This window comes from Xenopus tropicalis, chromosome 10, assembly GCF_000004195.4.
Source record: "Xenopus tropicalis strain Nigerian chromosome 10, UCB_Xtro_10.0, whole genome shotgun sequence".
NCBI lineage: Eukaryota > Metazoa > Chordata > Amphibia > Anura > Pipidae > Xenopus > Xenopus tropicalis.
The window spans coordinates 46,758,533-46,784,297 of record NC_030686.2 but is presented as its reverse complement, the minus strand read 5'-3'; the positions used below and the strand labels follow the sequence as shown (position 1 = coordinate 46,784,297).

Genomic DNA, 25,765 nt, shown 5'->3' with positions numbered 1-25,765 from the left:
GATCGGTAGTATTGATTTCTGGGGGTTGTAGTTTCCGCCTGGTAAAAAACGCAAGAGTGAAGTGAGAAAAGACTACAACTCCCATAATTCCATGCGCCCAAGGCTCTCCAACCAACAACAACAGGGCTTCTTGCTGTAATCCCTCCTCCCTGGCAGAATCTGCTTGTAACAAAGCTGCGGGGGTGTGTGTGCTGCGTGGTTCCGCCCAGCTGTAGGGACCAGCCAGTACTTCATTGATTTAATTCATAGTCCCCTCCCCTCTCAGTGGTACATTCCCATGGGCGGGGTTACACAGGGTGTTTGGCTTGGGGACTGTCAGCCTTCCCTATCTGGGTAGGATTTTAGGTGTGTTTGTGTTAAAAGGTCCTGCCCACTTGGATCTCAGAGTTGCAGTGGAGAAGGAAACATCAGTCAGAGGGCAGGAATCAGGGGTGAGTAGGCAGTGGGGCAGGAATCAGGGGTGAGTAGGCAGTGGGGGCAGGAATCAGGGGTGAGTAGGCAGTGGGGGCAGGAATCAGGGGTGAGTAGGCAGTGGGGGCAGGAATCAGGGGTGAGTAGGCAGTGGGGCAGGAATCAGGGGTGAGTAGGCAGTGGGGGCAGGAATCAGGGGTGAGTAGGCAGTGGGGGCAGGAATCAGGGGTGAGTAGGCAGTGGGGGCAGGAATCAGGGGTGAGTAGGCAGTGGGGCAGGAATCAGGGGTGAGTAGGCAGTGGGGCAGGAATCAGGGGTGAGTAGGCAGTGGGGCAGGAATCAGGGGTGAGTAGGCAGTGGGGCAGGAATCAGGGGTGAGTAGGCAGTGGGGCAGGAATCAGGGGTGAGTAGGCAGTGGGGGCAGGAATCAGGGGTGAGTAGGTAGTGGGGCAGGAATCAGGGGTGAGTAGGCAGTGGGGCAGGAATCAGGGGTGAGTAGGCAGTGGGGCAGGAATCAGGGGTGAGTAGGCAGTGGGGCAGGAATCAGGGGTGAGTAGGCAGTGGGGGCAGTAAATCTGGGGCACCCAGCCTGGGACATTTATAGTCCCACAAATGCAGCACTGGCACTGGGACTTCCATGGACTGTAAGGAGCTGCTGTAAATGCCAGCCCCATTGCTTGTATTGTGCTTCTTACCATAGGGGCCGCTGGGTAGGGCTGGGTAAGGCTTTATTCATAGGAGTTGGCCAGTTGCATTAGTTATAATATAGAAACAAAAATCTAATTGCAGCCTTCTCATCCAGTTGGCTAATGGGGCGCCAGTTTGAAACACTTAATGAGAATTTTATGGCAGTTTAATGGCAGTCTGCAGGGCCGCCATCAGGGGGGCAATTGTCCTGGGCCCGGACGATCGTCACTTTAAAGGGGGCCCGGCCGTGATACAGTTTTTTAGCTCGGGCCCCTTTAAAGAATTACTGGCCTTGTCATTGGTGGTCAGCGGGTTATTCTATTGGTTGCGCCCATGTGTACGCGTGACATCAGCACCCTCGGTGTGCAACCTTATAAAAAGGTGCAGGTGCAGATACAGTGGGGAGCCGGGCGACATATCAAGAGGATACCGCTGGGGGGAGCCGCAGGAAGCAGGAAGACGCTGGAGTATGCTGGGAAGGATGCTGGGGGGGTAACTGGAGGCTGCTGGCTACCAATGTTTTAGGGTGCCCTGGCTACCAATGTCTGTGTCCTTTGTACTGATGGGAGGGGTCACTGGGGAAGGGGCCATTGGGGGACAGGGAGTGGGAGGAGGGGGGCTCAGAAAATTTTCTTGTGAGGGGCCCCCTGATTTCTGATGGCGGCCCTGACAGTCTGTGTGTATTGGGATGAGCAGATATGCCCTTTCCCTACAGGCACACCCTGGGCCAATTGTCAGCATTTAGTCACCATTGGAATTAGTAGTCCTGTGGGAAGGTGATAAATTGCCCCACCCCATTAACTTGTGCGCCCAGTCTGCAGGCAATTACCCAATAGGCACTGACACACGGGGCAGAAAGAGTCTCTGGGGGACAGAAAATTCCACCTTCTGCAAAATTGTTCATTTACACGACTGAAGGATTTTCCCATTTTTGACTTTGTGGCTTTTCAAACAGGTTGCTAGGGCCAGTTACCCTGGGATCCTGACTGTTCAGCCATGGGGGGCGCCTCTATATAAATACGCCCCTAAAGGTGCCTACAGCTCAAGTGGTTTCCCATTCCTTTGCAGGTGAGGAACATGCCGCATTGCGTGGTGAGCAACTGTCCGCTTTTTAACTACAAGAAATCCAATCTACAAGAATCAAATCCGCATCGTATGTGTTCCGCCCATTTTGCCCCCAACTCTTACGTAGTGCAGGATGCTAAACTGGTTCTTCGGTCGGACGCCGTCCCAACCATCTTCCCAGCGATGATCGAACCGACGGCCAACTTGCAGAATTTCCCTTCTCCTCCCAATTCATCAGGGTGTCAGGTAGGGGGCAGTTTGTGGGTTAAATCTTAATGGGCACTTAGATATCATATCTTAATGGGGCCTAGGGAGACCCATTGGGAAAGGCATCAGTGCAGCTCTCACCTAATGGGATTTTCTAATTCACCTGATATTTTACACAGTATCACTTGGCTGGTAGTTGGGATGGCCCCTTACGTGGGTCACTGAGATGCCAACTCATTCTGGAGAAACAGAGGTGGTATATATTATTGTCCCTTAAAAGTAACCTTTAGTATGACGTAGAGAGTGATATTCTGAGACAATTTGCAGTTGGTCTTCATTTTTTATTATTTGTGGTTTTTTAATTATTTAGTTTTTTTGTTCAGCAACTCTTTCATTTGGCATTTCAGCAGTAATCTGGTTGCTAGGGTTCAAATGACCTTAGCAACCAGGTAGTGGTTTGACTTTCTGAGCCCTCCTTCTCTCTCCGATTATGATTACCCCAGAGGTGCCTACTGCGCATGACTGATGATTGATTTTAATTGGAGCAGCGGCAGTGAGCATGCCCAGTGGCACCTCTTTGTGTCTTCATAGTCGGACAGTAAAGGGGGTGGAGCTTCACACTAAACAAGAAAGTCGGTAAATAACCTGCTGTTTAGCTGCTTGTAATAGAGAAAATAGAGAAAAAAAATCTGGGTGCAGGGAGAAAAGTATGTTATTCTGGGGCTGTACAGAGTAATTTTGGGGGATTTAAAAATTAAAGGCTTACTTATCCTTTAATAATAAAGGTGGCCATACATGGGCCAGACAGGTATGCTAGCCACATACTCTAATATAGAAATAGCATTTAGTTATTTTTTCAATTACCAAAACTTTTTTTTTTGTCTAATTTGTTATGAAACTCTCTACTTCAGGGTGAAGTGTGGCCGAAATGCATCGTCAGCAGCTGTCGGCAGCCAATCGGTGGGGTTTTGCTTCACACGTTTCCCAACAATCTGCACAGGATAAAGCAGTGGTTGCTCGAAAAGAGGAGGAGTTATGACTATTGCATGTGCTCCGCCCACTTTTCCCCAGAATGCTATATCTTTCAAGAAGGCAGAGCCATTCTCCGAACGAACGCCATGCCGACCATTTTCCCAAGCAGACCACAGGCACAACAACCGCAAGTTCTTTGGAATGTTTGGCCACCGCTGATGGTAGCCCAGGTGCCACTTTCTGCTGAACAGAATTCGGCGCCTAAAACACCTGAAGCTCCTCCCCCAAGAATTCCTAAATCTAGAAAGAAAACACCTCCAACAGGTCCAACAGGTCAGTAGCGGCACATCTAGGCCAGTTGAAGGGACAGAGCACACTTAGACAGTTGCTGGTGGTTTATACAGAGTACAGGCATGGATCCAGATTATGGAAATGCTAAGGTCCCCCCTTAGTCCCAGCATCATGGGGCACTAGGTTGCACCTGATAAAATTAAAGGGGATATATCCTGCTGATTTTATATACATATTTTCACCATGCAGTCATATATATTCACAGGGCTTCATACCATGGTGCATGCAGCCGGGGAATCATACGCATTGCACCCTACATTCTGTAGAACCATTTGCTTTTACCCTGTAAGTGGCTGAGAGCCTACAGGAGAGATAGATAGGAGGTAGTGACGTGCAGCATTTTGTGAACCCACACCCGACTAACCCGCCTGCTCCCAACCCGACCCAGAAGGCACCTGTATTTATAGACCTGCGCCCGACTGCAGGGAAACTCGCGAGTCCCACAGGTTTTGGGCCGGCCCGCACATCACTATTAAAGGCTCTGGCACACGGGGAAATTAGTCACCTGCGACAAATTTCCCTGTTCACGGGCGACTAATCTCCCCAAAATGCCATCCCACCGGCGAAAATGTAAATCGTTGTTTTTTTATATTTGTAACCTTGTTATGGGCTAAGGGGGCCCAGCCTGAAGGCCAGTTAGGGGGGGATTTGGGGTGAGTGCTTATTTGTGCCCTGGGTACCCCTGGAACTATAGCAGGGTGACTGTTACCCCAATGTTTCTATATATCTGTAACCTTGTTATGGGCTAAGGGGGCCCAGCCTGAAGGCCAGTTAGGGGGGGATTTGGGGTGAGTGCTTATTTGTGCCCTGGGTACCCCTGGAACTATAGCAGGGTGACTGTTACACCAATGTTTCTATATATCTGTAACGTTGTTATGGGCTAAGGGGGCCCAGCCTGAAGGCCAGTTAGGGGGGGATTTGGGGTGAGTGCTTATTTGTGCCCTGGGTACCCCTGGAACTATAGCAGGGTGACTGTTACCCCAATGTTTCTATATATCTGTAACCTTGTTATGGGCTAAGGGGGCCCAGCCTGAAGGCCAGTTGGGGTGGGGGATTTGGGGTGAGTGCTGGGAAAAGCTGGGTGAGAGGTATGTGTGAAGGGGAATGGGATTTGTGAGAGACACGCTGGGGGGGGTGGCTGGTGAAGGGAAATGCTGGGGTACAGGTATGGGAATGGGCTTTGTGGGGGATACGCTGGGGGGGCTGGTGAAGGGAAATGCTGGGGTACAGTTATGGGAATGGGCTTTGTGGGGGACATGCTGGGGGGGTGGCTGCTGAAGCGAAATACTGGGGGACAGGTATGGGAATGGGCTTTATGGGGGACACGCTGGGGGGGCTGGTGAAGGGAAATGCTGGGGTACAGGTATGGGAATGGGCTTTGTGGGGGACACGCTGGGGGGGGTGGCTGGTGAAGGGAAATACTGGGGGACAGGTATGGGAATGGGCTTTGTGGGGGACACGCTGGGGGGGGTGGCTGGTGAAGGGAAATACTGGGGGACAGGTATGGGAATGGGCTTTGTGGGGGACACGCTGGGGGGGCTGGTGAAGGGAAATGCTGGGGGACAGGTATGAGAATGGGCTTTGTGGGGGACATGCTGGGGGGGATGGCTGGTGAAGGGAAATGCTGGGGTACAGGTATGGGAATGGGCTTTGTGGGGGACATGCTGGGGGGGATGGCTGGTGAAGGGAAATGCTGGGGTACAGGTATGGGAATGGGCTTTGTGGGGGACACACTGGGGGGGTGGTTGGTGACCGGAAAAGCTTAATAATTATACATAATTAAAAATGAAGACCAACTGCAAGGTGTCTCAGAGAAGCACTCTGTACATCATATTAAAAGTTAAACAACCCCATTAACTAGCAGTTAAGCTGCTCTGACAGATGCTTTGTAGGAAATACACTGGCAAAACCCCACAAGCTGCGTGTATAACTGTGTATAACTGTGTCGCCCCGGGGGGAAGCTGTTTAGGTTGGGTGGATTAATAATAATTGTGTAATAAATAACTGTAACATAAAATGATCAATTTAAAGAAATTGTAGGCATTAAATTAAAGGGGAAGTCTACCCAAATACAACTTAAGCTCCTTTAGCCCTAAGTAAAAAGTTCAACATCTTTGCAATATACATTAGTTAAAAACGTGCAGCCTTTTCATGATTTTTAATGTAATAATATGGGTTGGAACAGTTCCCTAAGCCCCGCCCCCTGCTTATCTGGCTGACTACTTTGTGACTCAAATAACAGTAGTCGCCTAGCTGTGGGGAAGTTGTTCCAATTTGTAACATCAATGTTTTAGTCCCTCCTCCCCTGCCGGGATTTCAAATGATGCAGAAGAACTTTTTGCAGCTGGATTTCAGCATATAAAAATTGTATTTATTCCTACTTTTTTGAAGGAACAGATTACAGTGACAGGTATATTAGGGGTTTCTGGGTTGTGTGGGGCTCTTTAACAAACTTTGGTTCGGAAGCAGGAGTTCCCCTTTAAGACTATATATATTGTTCCTACATTTCACAGATCAGCAGAAATAATCACATGAAATGCATGTATTATGTGCCTCCCCACTGCCTCGAGCTGAGTGACAACTCGCAGAAGGAAGTGGGTTCCAGAGGGAAGCAGATCCACAGTAGCCAACACAAGTAGAATAGCTGGCATTACCCTGCCCAACAGTTCCTCCCAATACTCATTATAGCCAGAGTGCCCCCAAACCAGCAACTACATTGTAACTCACAGTCCCACCCACACATATGCCGCTCAAAATCGCTCTTTAGCAGGAGGGGGGTTATTAAATAACACATAATAATGGCGCTGGGGCCCTCAGTTTGATTCCAGGCAGGGCACTGGCTGCAAGGTGTGTGTATGTTCCCCGTGTCTGTGTGAGTTCCCTCCCACACCCCAAACACCCATACAGGCAGGGTAATTGGCTAAAATGGGATATGGACCTTATATTGTAAGCTCCACTGAGGCCAGGACTGGGGAATGTGTAATTTCTGTATAAAGGATAATAATAGGGTGTCCATTTTGCTACTTTTTAACCCTGTCTCAGGAGGGTGGGACGCAGGAAAGGTTTTCTATGCGGCACATAATAAAAAAATGAGTTGCCGTGCCAGAACCCAATCAGTGTGAGAATGTAGCACCAAGCAATGACCCTACAGCCTGCCTTATAACAGAGAGGTGAAAGAGATGCAGTAGGTCCTGTTTTAAGGCCAAGTAATGACAAAGTGTGTCTGTTTCTTGCCTCATGTTTCTTTATTATCGTTTAATTAATGGGTTTATATTGCTTTGCAGGATTGTCGTTGCCTCCTTTCAGATGTATGTATGTATATGTTTATTTATAAAGTGCTACTTATGTACCCAGCGCTGTACAGTAGAATACATTCATACAAACAGGGGGTTATTAAGATAATAGATAAATACAAAGTATAACAATAAATACAAGATACAGTTACAGTTGCAATAAGTTAAGAGTCAAAAACACAAGAGGATGGAGGTCCCTGCCCCGTAGAGCCTACAATCTAAATGGGAGGGTAACTTACAGACACAAATAGGCAAATATAAGGGCTGTAGGTCACAGTGGGTAACACTACAATATAGGTGCCACTTCCCAGATCAGGTGCTGGGTGAGTGCTCCAAAAGGTAGTCTTTCAGTTTGGTTTTAAAAAGACTGAGGGAGGATTCTCTCCGGAGTAAATCAGGGAGGGCATTCCCAATGTGAGGGGCAGAAAGGGTTAAGGCGGAAAACCGCAGTAGTAGTTGGGGGGCGCAACCAAACGATTGCTCTGTGAGGAACAAAGGAATCGGCCAGGAACAAACGGAGACACAAGGGAAGAGATGTAGTGAGGGGCAGAGGAATGGAGGGAAGGTTAAGAGAAGGAGTTTGTAAGATATTCTTTGTTTAATAGGAAGCCACGATAAGGACTTTAGCAGGGGAAGGGCCTGAACTCTCCTGGATGAGAGGAGGAGAATTCTGGCAGCAGTATTTAATATAGACTGTAGGGGGGAAAGATGGGAGTTAGGGAGGCCGGTAAATAGCAGGTTACAGTAGCCCAGTCGGGATAGGATGAGCGCATGCATGAGCAGCCTAGCTGTTGTAGTGAGGCTTCAGATAAAGCCTCGCTACAAACCATAAACCAAAAATGTCTCCAGAAAACTACTGAATATTATCATATTGGGCATAGGCTTCATGTTTATGTTCACAGCCTTTCAGACAAGCGGCAACGTAGCAGTAAGTCTTCATAAAGTGTTCATTATACGGTGCCAACAGGTGTGCCAGCGAATAACTGAACACTTAGCTGTGCATGAGTCTGGCTGTATTGTGCACAGGTCTGGACTGGGATTCAAAATAGGCCCTGGCGTTCCAAGTACACAGAGGCCCAAACAGCCCCCCAGCCCAATAATTAGTGACTGTCTGTGGCACCTTATAGCCCCCCTGGCATTCCCAGTACCCAGAGGCACAAACAGCCCCCCCAGCCCAATAATTAGTGACTGTCTGTGGCACCTTATAGCCCCCCTGGCATTCCCAGTACCCAGAGGCACAAACAGCCCCCCCAGCCCAATAATTAGTGACTGTCTGTGGCACCTTATAGCCCCCCTGGCATTCCCAGTACCCAGAGGCCCCAACAGCCCCCCCAGCCCAATAAATAGTGACTGTCTGTGGCACCTTACAGCAGCCCCTCTGGCATTTCCAGTACCCAGAGGCCCCAACAGCCCCCCCAGCCCAATAAATAGTGACTGTCTGTGGCACCTTACAGCAGCCCCTCTGGCATTTCCAGTACCCAGAGGCACAAACAGCCCCCCCCCAGCCCAATAAATAGTGAGTGTCTGTGGCACCTTACAGCCCCCCTGGCATTCCCAGTACCCAGAGGCACAAACAGCCCCCCCAGCCCAATAAATAGTGACTACCTATGGCACCTTACAGCCCCCCTGGCATTCCCAGTACCCAGAGGCCCAAACAGCCCCCCCCAGCCCAATAAATAGTGACTGTCTATGGCATCTTACAGCAGCCCCTCTGGCATTTGCCTGAACCCACAGATTGCCAGTCTGGGCCTGGGTCCTGGCATTCCAAGTACACAGAGGCCCAAACAGCCCCCCCAGCCCTATAAATAGTGACTATGGCACCTTACAGCAGCCCCTCTGGCATTTGCCTGAACCCACAGATTGCCAGTCTGGGCCTGGGTCCTGGTATTCCCAGTACCCAGAGGCACAAACAGCCCCCCCAGCCCAATAAATAGTGACTGTCTGTGGCACCTTACAGCCCCCCTGGCATACCCAGTACCCAGAGGCCCAAACAGCCCCCCCAGCCCAATAAATAGTGACTATGGCACCTTACAGCAGCACCTCTGGCATTTGCCTGAACCCACAGATTGCCAGTCCAGGCCTAATTGTCCATGATTCTGTATGTTCCATGTAACCAGTGCTTCACAGAAACCTTTGTTAACTCTACATGACTTGGCTACCACATGCTCTATTGGCTAATAAGGCATTGCATAATTATTAGCATATTGCAGCCAAATACCTGTAAGTTGTGCCTAAATTATTTCTCTGTTTTCATCCACAGCAAACTGTCATCTCCAGGTAGAACAGCACCAGTTTCCATGGAAGCGATTATACAAGGTACCCTGCAATATCGACTGAAATTATTACACAGGATGACACAGGATAGGGCAGGCAGTGGATGGCACACACAGGCAGCTTAGGGCAGGCAGAGTATGGCACACACAGGCAGCATAGGGCAGGGAGAGTATGGCACACACAGGCAGCATAGGACAGGCAGAGTATGGCACACACAGGCAGCATAGGGCAGGCAGAGTATGGCACACACAGGCAGCATAGGGCAGGCAGAGTTTGGCACACACAGGCAGCATAGGGCAGGCAGAGTTTGACACACACAGGCAGCATAGGGCAGGCAGAGTTTGACACACACAGGCAGCATAGGGCAGGCAGTGGATGGAACACACAGGCAGCATAGGGCAAAAGGCAATCCCAAAAGGCCCCCCCTCCCCTATATTCATACCTGCGCCTCCTTGGGAGATGTACGAAATAAGTGTGTGGAGTTGCAAGCATAGTAGGAAGGTGGAGTCAGTAGGGCAAGATGGACATAGTAGGACAAAAAAATAAAAAGAAGAGCAATATAAAGACATTAGAACAAGATGGTGACAGTAGGGGAAGAAAGTGACAGAAGAGCAAGAGACGGACACTGTGGGGTAAGATGGAGAGAATGGGGTAAGACAGTTAAAGTGGGGCAGCAGTAACAGTTGTGTTACCCAACCTATAACATAGTCACACAATCATTTATGTTAAAAAAGCCACACGTCCCTCGAGTTCAAGCTGAACCTGCCTACGTGCCGGTTACTGTCAGTCCTGCCCCATTAGGCGCAATGTGCCCCAGCGACAGCTCCCTGTACCCACATCCTTCATCGTGAGACTGCCCAGTGAGCGCCAGTGTCATAGGGCTCTTTATAGTGTTTGGGCACATTCACTGTAACTCATACCGGCCTATTAGCATTGCAGTAATCCCAATATATAGATATGTATAAAAGCTTTGGTATCTCCCAGCAGCCCCAGGCATTCAGCTATAAATGCTGAGAGTGCAACAATCAGATTCCCAACTCATACATTGGTTTTGGATCAGTTACGTCTCTCATTTGTATTAACTATTCTACTTATGGAACAAGATATTTGTATTAAAGGGGAACCGAAGCAGCACAGGGCCTGACCCATAGATACGAATCCCTGTTGTATGTTCCTATGTGCGGCCTGTATAGAAACATCCAGTTACCACAGAGTACAGAGTGCCAAGGGGGATAACTGCAGTTGCACATTAGAAAAAACAACATGGCAGCTTAGTGGCTACTGTGACAGGAGCTTCTTCTGAAATAAAACTCCCAACACCCTCTTGAAGCATACAGAGAGTTGCAGATGAGCTGTGTTTGGCATTCAGTATAGTCAATAAACAATGCTATCAGACTTTATCCTATTGACAAAATATGCATTCCTGTCATAAACTTATTGTAAATAGAAAAGTCTTGTCTTTGTGCGGCTCGGCCAGAATTCGCTGTGCGCTGCAATTTCATGCGAAATTAATGCGCCCGGTAGGTATCAAATTATCTGTCTGCACATTAAATGGTAATTTATACACTAACTAGTGTAGAACCTGGTGAGGAGATGGGATTGAACAGGGTTAGCAGGTTTAGTAGGGAGAGATGGAGCCTATAGTAGCAGTGGGGGGATAATAGCCTCTGGGAAGGGACTGGGGCTGTGGGATAGCAGGTATAGTAGGGAGAGATGGAGCCTATAGTAGCAGTGGGGGGATAATAGCCTCTGGGAAGGGACTGGGGCTGTGGGATAGCAGGTATAGTAGGGAGAGATGGTGCCTATAGTAGCAGTGGGGGATAATAGCCTCTGGGAAGGGACTGGGACTGTGGGATAGCAGGTATAGTAGGGAGAGATGGTGCCTATAGTAGCAGTGGGGGGATAATAGCTCTGGGAAGGGACTGGGGCTGTGGGATAGCAGGTATAGTAGGGAGAGATGGTACCTATAGTAGCAGTGGGGGGATAATAGCCTCTGGGAAGGGACTGGGGCTGTGGGATAGCAGGTATAGTAGGGAGAGATGGAGCCTATAGTAGCAGTGGGGGGATAATAGCCTCTGGGAAGGGACTGGGGCTGTGGGATAGCAGGTATAGTAGGGAGAGATGGTGCCTATAGTAGCAGTGGGGGGATAATAGTCTCTGGGAAGGGACTGGGGCTGTGGGATAGCAGGTATAGTAGGGAGAGATGGTGCCAAAATAGCAGTGGGGGGATAATAGCCTCTGGGAAGGGACTGGGGCTGTGGGATAGCAGATATAGTAGGGAGAGATGGTGCCTATAGTAGCAGTGGGGGGATAATAGCCTCTGGGAAGGGACTGGGGCTGTGGGATAGCAGGTATAGTAGGGAGAGATGGTGCCTATAGTAGCAGTGGGGATAATAGCCTCTGGGAAGGGACTGGGGCTGTGGGATAGCAGGTATAGTAGGGAGAGATGGTGCCTATAGTAGCAGTGGGGGGATAATAGCCTCTGGGAAGGGACTGGGGCTGTGGGATAGCAGGTATAGTAGGGAGAGATGGTGCCTATAGTAGCAGTGGGGGGATAATAGCCTCTGGGAAGGGACTGGGGCTGTGGGATAGCAGGTATAGTAGGGAGAGATGGTGCCTATAGTAGCAGTGGGGGGATAATAGCCTCTGGGAAGGGACTGGGGCTGTGGGATAGCAGGTATAGGAGGGAGAGATGGTGGATGTAAGAGTACTATATCCTGCATGACAAAACATGGAAACATTCACGAGATAGATATTTACCAAGACAGCCAACCAATCATATCACTGACACTATCCCTCGTTGCTTAAACATGGCCCAGGTGCTTAGCCCCATATGGCTTATTAGCCCCATTTTCCACATATGGAAAATTCTCTACACGCCAACCCCCTTCGGTACAACGCCCCAGACACATTGATATCGTACAGATGTGCACTCCAGGACCCACATGTAACAGTTAAAATAAGTCTTTATTATAGAGAAGCCACTAGGTGGCTATAAAGGTTTGGTTATAGTCTTGGCCTCTTCCAGAAGTTCTTCAAAGTAGATAGTTGAATAAGGAAGAGCTGGAAGGTTCAATGTGGGACTTCCAGCCTCCCTGCTCTGTAGAGAAGCCATCCTCTCCCTCCATCCCACAATGCAATGCTTCTCTTCTCTTTGTAGGTCTTGGCTTCTTACAAAAGTTCTTCAAAGTAGACAGTTGAGTAGGGAAGAACTGGAAGGTTCAGTGTGGGACTTCCAGTCTCCCTTCTCTGTAGAGAAGCCATCCTCTCCCTCCATCCCACAATGCAATGCTTCTCTTCTCTTTGTAGGTCTTGGCCTCTTACAAAAGTTCTTTAAAGTAGATAGTTGAGTAGGGAAGAGCTGGAAGGTTCAGTGTGGGACTTCCAGCCTCCCTGCTCTGTAGAGAAGCCATCCTCTCCCTCCTTCCCACAATGCTTTGCTTCTCTACTCTTCATAGTATTTCATTGGTCATTAATTTTTTTTTGGCGCTTAAGAGTTGACAAATTCTGCTCCAGAGTTTGGAGGAACAAGAATCTACAGAACAGAAAGAATATAAAGTCACTAGCTGATCAGCACATAAGGGATTTCACTCCATATGAATAAATAAGGTAAATGTTTGTATGAAGCAGATCCCTGTCCCAGACATGTAATGATTAGGGGATGTCGCTCACTTACCCTTAACTCCAGCTTTATCCACACGGCACCACGAGGCTCGGTCGGATGCAGCTTAAGCCAGCCTTCCATGGTTAGGCCCTGTGCTGTGATCAGGTTGGACAGGGGAATGGCCATTGTTCCCATCTGCCCATTTGCCTTGTCTTTCACCTGCAAAATAAATAAAGCTTTAGTGCCCTCATAAACCACCAATGGAAACCCCACAGCAACCGCAAACAAACAGCAGTGATTCTACATCTACCGACCCAAGGGGAACAAACCAGGACTCTACTACTCACCAGAACCTCTAACACCTCATTCCTTGGGTCCTTTAATGGGAAGCTGAATCTCTGCTTCCACTCCGGGGACCTGGTATCTACGCGGAACTGGGAAGATAAAAAACAAAAAATTAGCACATAATACAAAATAAATAACAATCTGTGTAGTTGTTTGCATCCAAATGCTCAACCCAACCCTCAACTTATTAATAAGAGAACTACATCTCTCGGCATCAGCATGGGGGAAACTGGGAATTATAGTTCACAAATGGTAGAAAATCAAGCAAAAAGTCCATATACATATGTATCTGAGCCAGTACCTTAGTCTTCCGCTTGGCGTCCCGGATCTTCAGCTCTACTCTGGCTGTTGGTTTCTCTACGCTATTGTTCAGCTGTTGGGAAAGAACAGATAGAGATGCATGAGGGATTATGGCCGGCAGTGTCCCTTATGGATACGACATACAATAATAAAGATGGTACTAGGATGGGGAGGTGCCTTACCCGGAGATCCTTGCCCTTTTGGACATGTACAAAGAGCATAGTTGATGCAAATTCTTTAATCTGAATGGGCCGGGAGATCTCATTCACCATCAGGATCTGAAAAAACACAGAAACGTTAGAAATGCTAAAGAAGAGCCAAGCATTGCCCAAACAGCCAGAGAAGGGGATTGTGGGTAATACCTCATCAAGCATAGCGGCATCTGGCACAGCGCTGATGCTTTCCATCCTGACGTGGAGCCTCCCTGATTCGGCATTCTGCAATGGCAGCCACTGTAGGGGGAAAGAGAAGCAAAACTCAGTACCAAGCTCTGGCCCAGCTCACAGGGCAAAATGTCATTATTAACTCTGGGCACATAAATTCTTACCGTATCGACGACGTCCTCTTCCATCAGTTTTTCTAAACTGAATTGGCAGCTGTATATGGAAAATTTTTTAAAAAGTCAATTAAAACATGGAAACTGAAATTGGGTGTATATATATTAAAATGACATACAGCCTCCAGGCCTCTAAAGTCCATGAAGTAGAAGGACAGAAGGACCCAGCGATCACTGAAACTTAGACATAAATACATTTACTCACCTGCCGTAGAGTTTCGATTTTCCCACTTCGCGATAATAGAGGTCAAACTTGACCTTCTGAAGGGGAAGATCCGTAAATATCATCTGGGGAGAAAACATGGAAGCAGGTTAGATTTGTGAGCAGGAGCCATATGTATGTAGATGTAGGTATGCAGAGGGGGGTCTGGCCAATGCAATAAATGCCCCTACAGTATAACGGGATAGAAAGGCAGATTTCCTCATAATAATAGAAATGTTAGAAAGAGAAGGGGAATTGGAAAAAGGATGAAAGGAGGAAGAGAAGGGGGTTGTAGGTTTGTGTGTAGGAAACTGTATAGAGAATTGGTACCTCATACGCTTGGTTCCATGATGGGTTCAGGCTTCTCTTGGCTAATTTGGTCTTTCCTTTCTTGCCTGCCCCACTCACAACCACGTAGGGTCGGAACCTCTTCGCTATAAATCCGCGTGAGGCTAAATCTTCTGCCTCCAGTACACGGACACGAATCACATTCTGCAGAGACAAAAACAATTGTATTTATTAGTTTTAATTGCTGCTTAATGCTACACATTGATTAAAGCCCCGCCCCTACTCTTGTTTTGGGCTTCAGAGATGAAAATGGGACCCCGGGGACGTACCTTGGGCACTTTGAAGTGCAAAACATCCACATCAACTTCTTTCCACATTTTAGTTGATGTGTGAACTGGCTCAACAAAGAAATAGTGAACGAATTTGTTCGCAGCTTTATCCAGTAACTTCCTGCGATGGAACATAATAAATCAATAAATTAAGTGATCTCTATAGAAGAAATATAGAAAATAAGAACAATACAGAGACGGCTGGTTAGAAGCACTTACTTTACTCCTGGAATTCGCGTTACGGCTCCAGTCCATTTTATTTTCGTAGCCTGCAAAATATACATCTCAGCTCAGTAAATGGGAACAGAAAGAGCCAATCCCTAAACTTTCCCTTTTAATTAATTAATAACCTACTAACATTTGTACAGTATTATAGGCCCCAATAATCTCTAAATGGGGTTATTATTAACTTACCGGTCGGTCGGGCAGATACCAGGTCACCGCTCCAAATAGTGGTATCTCATCCAACAGCGGTCCCAGTATCACCCGCACTGTTCCACGTAACTAAAAGAAAGGAGAGGCTCATTACTAATATGTAGGAGAGAAAAAGCAACATACACGGCGGTGCATAAATGGCGCCTCCCACTTACCTCAGCGTGATTGGCTCCAAGCTTCAGGAAACGCTTGAAAAGAGCCACTTCAACCTCTATTGGTCCATCAAAGCTGCAAGTAAAAGACACAAGTTAAATTCATTGGAGATAATATTCCGGCTATAAATGGGTTGTTGTGGGATTGGATCAGTTCTGTAAGCCAATAACATCCTTACCTAATGTCCAAATCCAGGACAATTTGTCTGTTTTCCGTCCGTCTGTGGAACCTCACTGCGGTTATCCGTGGGGGCTAAACGGAACATGGAAGGGTTAGTGAGTTGGGTATGAGATCTCTAAGCAACACAATGTACCCTGCAATGTTATTAATGCTGTTGTGAGATATGGGGGCTAAACTGCATTTAGGCAGCTGAATATGTATTTTGGTTATATTTCGGGGCCAAATGATCTAGAAAGCAACATATAATCATTAACTGTATGGGCCAGTTATGGATTTGGCATATGTACTGACTATCGGTATAATAAGCTGGGGAGTTTAATAGCAACTAGACAACAGACACTCTACTACTGACACAATTAATTAGCAGAAGAGTTTGATTCGTTACCTTTTCTCCCAAATCAAATTCCAGGAAGCGGAATAACCGCAAGAAAATGGACATCGCACAGATTCGCGGCTGATGCCATTCAATGAGGAAATTTTTCAAATAACGGTTAAAATATGGCCAGATTTCTGCGAGGAGCTGCAAGAGAATGGAAATAAATTGTATTTATAAAGGAACATGGAATCAGGGCAGGTTACATAGATCATTGTTACACCCGGTACCTACAGAAATGGCCACTTACCTTGTTTTTACGATCAACTTGATCGTTTAGCTCCTCTTCTGGCTCATCCTCTTCTTTTTCTTCGTGGGCAGTCTGCAGATTAACAGAGAGAGAGATTAGGGTTCATCTTCTGATTGCGAAAAATAGGAATTATTTGCCTTTCTGTAATTCAGAGCTTGGGATATGGGGTTTCTGCATAATGGATCCCATACCTGTACCAATACAATTAGCCATGAATATAGGCTCCTCCTGCCCCTGGTTAGAAAACTAATTCTGTAACAAGGAATTATTTTGGGAAAAATAATATTTTGGAGACTTACCGCTTCTTCTTCTTCTTCCTTCTCTTCTTCAGTGTGGGGTCTCTCTTTTTGGGGGTCTTCATCGCAATAGATCCACCAGAAGACCAGCAGCCCAAGCGCAATATATCCAATGTGCGCATTAATTTTTCCTAAATAATACCCCAGGAATACGATTGCAAGAAAACGGAAGGATTTCCAGTTTTCCGCAATTTCTTCATGCCGTGCCGGTATCCGCTCTTCCTCGCGGGTCAAATAGCATCGGACAATAATGCAGGCAACGGCGTATAAAGCAGGCATGTCACTTCTGCCATGTAAATAAGCAAGAATAAATGCAATTGTATATTTAAAGATAAAATTACTAATAGTCATTTTGGAAATTTATAAAGAAAAAAGCTTTACAAGTTGGCAGTGTATCAGGAGATATCTCTCCCTCTACACAGCCAGCTCACAAATGACTGAGATTCTCAGAATGTGCAGCAAAGCCTCCACCCTCTCATTGTGATGTCATCATGGTACAGGCGGAATGTTGTGATGTCACAATGTTGAGCAGCTGCTTATCTCTAGCCAAGCCAGCTGGACTGTACCATTCCACAAAGTGGTGCATGGGGAATTCCTGTGTGATGTCATGATGCCAAGCTGCTCCTGATCTCTAGCGAAGCAAAACAGAATATAATAAATAATAAAACACCAGAGAGGAATTACATTCACTTAGCCCCTCATTAATAACAGCTACTTTCCAAGGTGTTACCTATATATGTGTATATAGTAAAAAATGCTTAACGAGATAATAAAGAAAATGTCTTTTATTACAATTGCCAACTTTGCAGAGATCTGTTTTTGCTTTGACGTGAGAGTCCTGTTTCGGACAAGCACAATTACATCCACTTTGATTCCATGATCTATGACAATAAAGATATTAAAACCTTGGGGGGAGTGAATATAATTGAGAGGCACTGGAAGTTAGCAAGTTACCTTTACTTCCACTTATATTATTTTGACTATATATATATGTTTTACCACCTGTATGTGTAAATATATATATATATATGTGTGTGTGTAGATATATATATATATAGAGAGAGAGAGAGAGAGAGAGAGAGAGAGAGAGAGAGAGAAAAGACCTAATAAGGACCAAAACATTGGACTTTTTCTGCAATGTGCTTTTTTTTTTTTTTTTAAAGGGTGTGCCAGTCTAATATTTGTGTGTGTGTATTTATATATACCTATAATATATAGGTAAAGGTAATTGATATAGTTCCAAGCACAGAAAACTTTTCTAGGGAAAGGAAGGCACATCTGCCATTGATTTCTGCCTGACCTCGACAGGTTTGAGCTGGAGAGTTATCAGATTAGGAATTGTCGTGGAAGAAACACATAATAAATCTCAAACAAGACATGACTTTTTGGGGGTTTGCAACTATTTCTGTGTCAAAAACCCCGACCCAAAAAAGTTGCGGGTTAGTAAATGCCCCCACTCCAAATTGTAGCCTCTTAGAACAATAGTTTTTTTGGCTGCTAGGGTCAGTGACCCCCATTGAAAAACTGGAAAGAGGCAAAAGAAGAAGGCAAACTAGAAAGGGAAGTTTGAGAACAAACCATGTTGGGTTGAAAAACGTGAAGTCACTGAATGAAATCTGATCTGTTGGCTCTGCCCACTTTTTTCTAACCTTGAGTGGAAGTCACCCATTGACAAACAGTGGCACCCTGGCATAATAGTGTGAGACTGACAGCATTTTACACTTTACCATTGAAAGTAAATAGGTGAATTGTGATTGGCTGTTGGTGACTCCGCCCACTTTTTTAACCCAGTGACTAACTTTGGAAAGTCTAACAACCCTGGAATTAATACTTAAATAATGGCATCAGTTTAAATATAAACCAATGAAATTTAATGGGTGTAAATGGATTGGCTCCGCCCACTTGTTCTAACCCTGAATATGTAGTGAGCCAGTGACTGATTGTTTAACGTTTGGGAACCCTGGCATAAATAGTGTGAGAAAGGCAGCATTTTAAATTTAAACCAAAAAATCAATAGGTCAAGTCTGATTGGCTGTTGGTGGCTCCACCCACTTTTTAAAACCTAAAATTGCAGTCCCCTAGTGACCCTGGTGTTAATACTGTGAGAATGGCAGCAGGTTGGATTTCCCCATTGAAAATCAATAGTTAAAATCTGATTGGCTGTTGGTGGCTCCGCCCACTTTTTCTAACCTTGAACCGCAGTTACCTGGTGCCTAACTCTGCAAAGTTTGGGGACCCCAGTGTTATTACTGTGAGACTGGCAGCAGGTTGGATTTCCGCCAAGTCAATAGGTAAAATCTGTCCACAGCTCCGCCCACTTTTGGGCATCCAACAATCATCATATTTTCATTCAGGCTGAGCCCATGACTATGTGATTCATGTTTGGGGGGTGCAGCTTCAGAGCTGTAAGTGTGGCAGCAGTTTGAAAATCTTCCCTGTCAAAGTCAATAGGAAAATTGGGGGGTTCAGAGCGACGCCACAAAAAGACGGGGGGCAGGATCACTTAGAAAAGCACAAGCAACCTGCTCCTCTATAGGGCGAAGAAGTGTGGGGAGTTTGGGTGTTGTACCCCTAAAACTGTAGGAGGAGTAGCGTTTAGAAAATGGGGGGCTCTAAGAAGTAGGAGAAGAGTCTGTTCCACCCGACATAATAATTCCCAAACTATAAATAATAACATTGAAGAGCAATTAAAACGTTGCTTAGAATTAGGCATTCTGCAACATAGTTAAACGAGAAGGAAAGGTGCCAAATGTTACCCCCCCCCCCAGTGATTCTAATCACTTACCTTTTACCCTGGGTTGGTGTTCCAGTTAGGGGAAAATACAACAGAGACCTTCCTCGCACACCCTTAACTCTCCAAAATGAGTTAAACGCCCGGTGCTCACTGCCAAAGGGATCGGCACCCTCCAAAAGTCCAGAATTGTCAAGTAATGCAATGGCTCTCAAGGCTACAAACGGGACAAGCCCCGTTTTGTTTTGTTTTGCCCTGAAACGTTGCACTACCGCAATAAAGTTTGAATTAAGGGCTTGTCCCGTTTGTAGCCTTGAGTGCCATTGCATTACTTGACAATACCAGTTAGGGGAAAACCCACCCCGGGGTCACTGGGAGCGAGAGATCTTCTTCCTTCTCTCTCCGGAATCCCATGGCCGACAGCTGCGCAGTGGGGAGAAAAAGCGGCTTTTTGTTATGGTTCCGCCTCTCACTCTACTGCGCACATGCTGGCGGCACGGAGAGGGATCCCAGCGACCCCGGCCTGGTGGGGTTTTCTCCTAACAGGAGCACCGACCCGGGTATATAAGGTAAGCAGTTACAGTCACTGGGGGGCCAAACATTATTGCACCCCCCGTGATTTCACCTTTACTTCTCCTTTAAAGTTAGCAACTTTATGTATGTAAACTCCAGTGGAAGGAGAGCAGCCCATGAGATGGAAATAGGCACCTTAGAGCCCTTAATGCTAAAAGTCCATTACCAAAGAGATGTTGCTTTTAAGCATACTGGTGGCCTACACAGGTAATGTAAGAATTGAATGAAAATTCAGCTGGGGATATGGTTGTCCTATCAGAAATAAATGCTACCCCCCACCCAGCCCCCTGCAAAGATGACCAGCCCCACAATGCAGGAGCCACTAAGATACCCCAGCCCTGTGTGCCTATATACCTGCATCTGCTTTGCTTTAAGGGATCCAGCTGTTTTTAGCTTGTTAACATCGTTTTCCCTGACACATCAGTCACTGGGGTCCCAGTGTCTTCAGTTTTGGGGGTGATATATACTTAATGATTCCTATGTGGAAATGTATTGTTTTTATTAACCTCTTCATTTCAGGCTTGGAGCTCACATTTTATTCCGGTGTGTATGGAACTTGCATAGGCTCCATGAAAGTTTTTGAGGCTGACGCCAAGAGCCTGATTGGACTCTCTGGAATATTTGTCGGCCTGGGAGAAGTGTTGGGTATGTTTTCTCAGTCATATTCTAAAAGAAGAAAAAAAATCAGTTGGTGAACTGAGCACAAAATATTCCAGCGAGCTTGTTATGTGACATAGTTTCTGGGTTATGCCCATATGTATAAACGAATATGCATTCTGATTTATGCTCTTGCGCATTGTTGGTAATGCATGAGAGCATAAATGAGAATGCACACGGAACTGTCAGGCTAAGGCACGGGCAGCTAAAGAGGGGGAGGCTGTAGGCTAAGCCGTTCCCTGTCAGGGTGCAGACTGTAGCTCATAGAAGAGATAAGGAGACTTGACTTGAGGTGGATGCCCAGCTGGGGTGGGTGTAGGTTCCCATCACAAGGAAGAAGATGAGATTGAGTGGCAGGTCCATGGTACAGGGAACCACAGACAGGAAGAGGGGCCACAGGTACAGGGAGACCCAATAATATCCAGTGGCACTGCTTGTGTTTGGCAGTGCCCCCTAAATTGTGCTTCATTCTGCTGTACAGGGGGCTGCCTTGTGGCTGACCATGCTTCCTTCCACCCCGCTTCTCCTTACCTGCCTTCAAACATTCCATCAAATCCAAGCTTCCATAAAAGTTCCCCATTCCAGCCCTTTTAAGTTTTAAATGTTTCCCCAGTTCATTTTCCAGCGCTGAGGACAGGGCCATATGTTCAGTGTAGACAACTAAGGGCAAATTGTAAGTAGGGTGGGCCACAAGTGCCCGTATGAACTTTTCATTCAGGCCATTGGAACATCTCTCTGCATTGGCTACTAGTGTAAAGCTATCGGCGCCTTGTCAGTTTGACTGTTAGATATAATGGGCTGATCTGCTAGTGTTTAAGGCATAATGTATTACATATATACCTGCAGGCTTTGTAGGAAGTGTCAGCTTGTAAATATTTTTCTAATAGCTGCAGCTTATTTATGGACAGATGGTAATTATAAAATGAAAATGTGTTTTCTGAGGACGCTGCCGTTACTGTGTATGACAGTTTGCATACAATATATACGGTGCGTGCTGTTCCTTGCGTAGCTGCTCTCAGCGGCTTTACCTGCACAGTAACAGTAACACAATACAGTTCCCTGAGAGGGTCGGCATTTGGGACGTGAGGTGTTGGACATGGACATTAGCAAGTTGAGATGATGAGCAGAATTCAGTCACGGCCTACAACATTTAAGCAATACACAGCCATAAGATATAGATTGGTTGCACTAAAACTACAGAAAAGAAAAGGAATGAAATGAATAGCATCCTTTTCTCTAGCTATTGTCTTAATAATCAGAATAATGGGCAATTCCCAGTAGGGTGATCTAATGGACCTGTTTGGGGGGGTGTCTGTGATTTTCTGGCCACCATCTGGAGAGCAACTGGTAAAAAACATTGATACACTTCTGGGGCACCTTACTGCCAGGGCAACTGGCCTATCAGTAGCCACTGGTCCTAGAGGTTGGAAGCGATGCCCTAGAAGGAAGCAGAATAGGGATACAGACAGGTCAGATACAAGCTTTATTACAGGTACAAGGCAGAAAGTTAGGCCCTGGAACAGACATAGCAGGCAATGCAAAGGCACATAAGGGGTTAAACAGAGGCCCCAGGTCCAGGCAGTAGGGCAGGGCAGGCAGCGTACAAGCAGGCTCAGGTACAAATCAACTAATGAATAACAGTAACGGGATTGAATGCATCAGACATTCATAGCAGGAGGGCCTACCATGGGCAGAACGACTTCTACAAACTTGCATCGTACACTGTAGGTTGGTAAAATATAGAAGCTGCCCCTTGCTTATTTCAGTACAGAATTAACTCTCTGGTTGCTTCCCTTCTTGCAGCAAAACCATAACCCTGGCCTGCAGCTTTCTGCTGGGATTGGGCGACAGCTGCTACAACACTCAGATGCTGAGCATTCTGGGATCACTCTACCCCGATAACAGCGCCCCGGCCTTTGCCGTCTTCAAGTTTGTGCAGGTAAGGAGCTTTTCAGGCAATTCTGTAGCGCTTTTGCCCCTTACATGCAGTATATATCTGTAGCGTATGCAAGCTTGTGCTAGAGTTTAAAGGGGAACTCCACCCAAAAACAGCTTTTTTGCCTAATAATAGAAAATATTATTCTTTCATAATGCAGAAAGTGGTTTAGTGGTGGATTGAAGTTCCCCCTTCAATAGTTATATAATAATTGACAATTAGAAAAGAATGTATCAGCAATCATTTGGGTATGAATATGTAGGTAAGGGCAGTGGTGAGAGCTCTGCCCATGCAGAATGAATGTCGCTTCTATGTAAGCAGCGCTTTTGTTTGCCGAGCTGCTTAGGTTTTCACCATGAAGCAACGTAATCAGCAAGTCAAGCGCACTTGGCGATTTATTCTGATTAGCGCGTCTTCTAATGAGTCAAAGCTGCAGAGTGCACATATTTATAGACTGTCGTGGTTGAGAGGACAGATGCGCAGGAATTAACTATGTCAGTAACACTCTCCTTTTTGTTTTCCTCTTCTTTCCCTAGTCCGTCAGCGCGGCCGTGGCCTTCTTCTACAGCAACTACCTCCTCCTGCACTGGCAGCTTTTAATCCTGGTAATATTCGGCTTCTTTGGCACCATCTCTTTTTTCTTTGTTGAATGGGGACTGACACGGAGATCCCAGTATAACAGCATGTAATGCTAACCGTGGCACGCCTGCCTGCCATCCATAGCAACTCGTTCTGTGCCACTTGCAGGGCAAATCCCTGGCATTAAGTTGTGACATTTTTATATGCGGCACCACAGTCATGCAGTGCAAGTGTGACAGCTTTCACTAGCCATTGCACAATTTTCTTTCATACACACCGGGCCGTTATTTACAGCTCCATTCCAGGCCTAAAATTAATTCTGGTGCCAAAGAAGCGGCCAGTTCTACAAAACACTCCAGTTGCCAGGGATTCTCGGCAGCATTCCCAAGTGCTTGATAAGGCGTCCCCTGGATTATTGCTGACTTTGTTACTCTCAGGGCTGTGTAGGAACCAGTGCTTAGTTTTGTTTTAGAATTTTATTTTATGTTTCAGTGCGCGAGTGGGCAATGCTCTGAAGACAGGGTTATTATAGTTTTAGCAGTTGTATATAATAGGTATAGCCACGGTTATGGTGACTTCCAATAACCAAATTATGTTTCCAGAGACAATTCCCTTTACGCTTGTTTTGTTTTATAATTCTCTTTTATGAACATTTATCATCTTTTCAAACCTCCTGCTGCTAAGGGGGTAAAATCAGTACTTGACAAAACAAACTTGATACCGGTTTACTTCTTTGAGCCCCTCACTATATTCCACTACTTTAAAGTAAAATGTACCAGCTATGCGGATATAGCATGTGTTTCTCTGGAAGAGGCAGCCTCTTGTTATTATGTCCCAGAGGAAGGAAGCCTTCCTTAGAAAGAGAAGTTTGTTAATAAAACAATATTTATATATACAGTATATAGGCTGCATTTTGGTCTCATTGATAATCATTGACAGGTACCCAAACCTGGAAGAGGGTGACAGTCATAAGTATGTAAAGTATGTTTAAAATTGTCCAATGAGTTTGTGTGTCATTAAAACAACGTAATTGTAACAAGCATAACGGAAAGGTATCCAGACATAATCTGCACTTGATAGATATTAACCTTCTTACTAATTCATATTAAACATTCTAAGGAATTCATCCCGAATCCGCTCAGTGGGGATAAGGCAGAGACAGAACTTAGGGGTAGGCAGAAGGGGCCAGGGGTTAGAGACCTGCATCGATTGGGTACCCAAAGAATTCCTGCAAAGTGGTCATGTTGTGGGCAGAAAGTCCCCAGTTCCCTGAGCGTGCCGGCAGTCCATGAAAATACCCTGTCTGGGTAAATGGGACACAGTAATCACGTTTGGATCATGATCCTGTCACTTTCTGGGTTGTAGCAAGTTAACCCATTGTGGGTAGGGTTATTGTAGGTTTGACAGGTAGTGTTGTGGGTCCGGCTCAAACACGAGATGGGGGTGGTGAGTTAGCGCTGAGCCGTTTTTTTCCTGCACTGTCTGTTACTATCAAAAGTTTCCCTGGTATAAAATGCAAAGTGGCACAGCGGGGGTTAGCAGGTGCCATCTCTTGCTACTTTGGATTCTCTTCTCTCAGATCAGGTGCCATCTCTTGTCGCCTGGCGGCGATGCTCAGGCTGCAATCTACCGTAAGTGCTGCCCTTGCACAGAGTGTTGTTGGGAAATCACCGCTAATGTAACATCATTCAGAGGGATCAGCTTGATGATGTATATCAAATGTAATAACAGTCTCATTCATTATATGCCTCCCCCCCCATTCACTGCAAATGTGTATTACTATGCTAAATCACTCTATGTACGTTTGACTTGCGCCAAAACTACTGTGTATTTCCGTTGCCCCCTCTTCTCCCTTCCTTCTCCTCTTTCTTTATGTTATATTAAAATAATAAAAATAATACTTTAAAAATCAAGTATGATTTCTTCAAGTTCAACCAATGTTTTCTCCTAAAATAGGACATTTTGCCCCCTTAAAGGAGAAGGAAAGGCTAAGTCACTTGGGGGTGCCAAAATGTTAGGCACCCCCAAGTGACTTAGATTACTTACCTTGTACCCCGGGCTGGTGCCCCTGTACAGAGAGAACAGCACCAGCCCGGGGTAGCAGCGATCACTTCCTCCTTCCTTTTCGCTTGCGCGCGCATGCGCAGTAGAGGGAAAAGCCGAACTTAAACATTAAAGTCGGCTTTTTACTCTACTGCGCATGCGCCGGCCGACGGATTGCGCCGGCAGAAGAGAAAGGAAGGAGGAAGCGCTTCCTACAGGTACCCTGGGCTGGTGCTTTTTTCTCCTAACAGGGGCACCAGCCCAGGGTACAAGGTAAGCGATCTAAGTCACTTGGGGGTGCCTAACTTACAGCTATAGAGAGGTGTCTGTGAATCCAACATACGGGAGTCTATGTGCCTGTACACACAGTTGCCTGTGCAGAAGTCTGTAATATTGCTGCAATTGATGTGTCACTGGTATGGGGGAAGTCTCTTTTATACACTGTTTTGTTACACCTGTATCTGGCTATTGTAAAATGAAAATGGGCTAAATAGAAAGACTGGGGCAAAACAAAATGTGAAACATTTACTAATAATAATAATCATAAACAAAACGGCTGATGCTGGGTATATACATCAAGTGGTAAATCACATCATACCAAATAAATTTGAAAAACCCGGGTGTACAAACCTAGCAGAGTCACAAAATCCCCAGCAGCGTTGAAAATGATTCAAA

At 46.2% G+C, this 25,765-nt stretch overlaps 2 protein-coding genes across 2 annotated transcripts; both read left to right on the top strand.

The window, feature by feature from the left end:
- Positions 1-330: 330 nt before the first annotated feature.
- On the top strand, positions 331-22,106 carry LOC116407955. Its single transcript, XM_031894390.1, has 5 exons — positions 331-431; positions 2,167-2,409; positions 3,282-3,675; positions 9,247-9,302; positions 20,395-22,106. The coding sequence occupies exons 2-5, from the start codon at positions 2,176-2,178 to the stop codon at positions 20,437-20,439; spliced, it is 729 nt and encodes a 242-aa protein (XP_031750250.1). The 5' UTR covers positions 331-431; positions 2,167-2,175; the 3' UTR covers positions 20,440-22,106.
- Positions 22,107-22,203: 97 nt separating this feature from the next.
- Positions 22,204-24,955, top strand: LOC100485327 (UNC93-like protein MFSD11). Its single transcript, XM_031894391.1, has 3 exons — positions 22,204-22,256; positions 22,336-22,471; positions 23,005-24,955. Exons 1-3 carry the CDS (start codon positions 22,219-22,221, stop codon positions 23,155-23,157), a joined length of 327 nt encoding a protein of 108 aa, XP_031750251.1. The 5' UTR covers positions 22,204-22,218; the 3' UTR covers positions 23,158-24,955.
- Positions 24,956-25,765: the final 810 nt, after the last annotated feature.

What these genes read in the sequence shown, in the direction of transcription:
- LOC116407955 (XM_031894390.1), top strand. Translation starts at nt 2,176, where the DNA reads ATGCCGCATTGCGTGGTGAGCAACTGTCCGCTTTTTAACTACAAGAAA. An exon ending in CCAATTCATCAGGGTGTCAG is followed by an intron (nt 2,410 to 3,281) that starts GTAGGGGGCAGT and finishes TCTCTACTTCAG; the next exon opens with GGTGAAGTGTGGCCGAAATG. An exon ending in ACCTCCAACAGGTCCAACAG is followed by an intron (nt 3,676 to 9,246) that starts GTCAGTAGCGGC and finishes TTTCATCCACAG; the next exon opens with CAAACTGTCATCTCCAGGTA.
- LOC100485327 (XM_031894391.1), top strand. Translation starts at nt 22,219, where the DNA reads ATGGGCAGAACGACTTCTACAAACTTGCATCGTACACT. An exon ending in ACAAACTTGCATCGTACACT is followed by an intron (nt 22,257 to 22,335) that starts GTAGGTTGGTAA and finishes CCCTTCTTGCAG; the next exon opens with CAAAACCATAACCCTGGCCT. An exon ending in CCGTCTTCAAGTTTGTGCAG is followed by an intron (nt 22,472 to 23,004) that starts GTAAGGAGCTTT and finishes TTCTTTCCCTAG; the next exon opens with TCCGTCAGCGCGGCCGTGGC.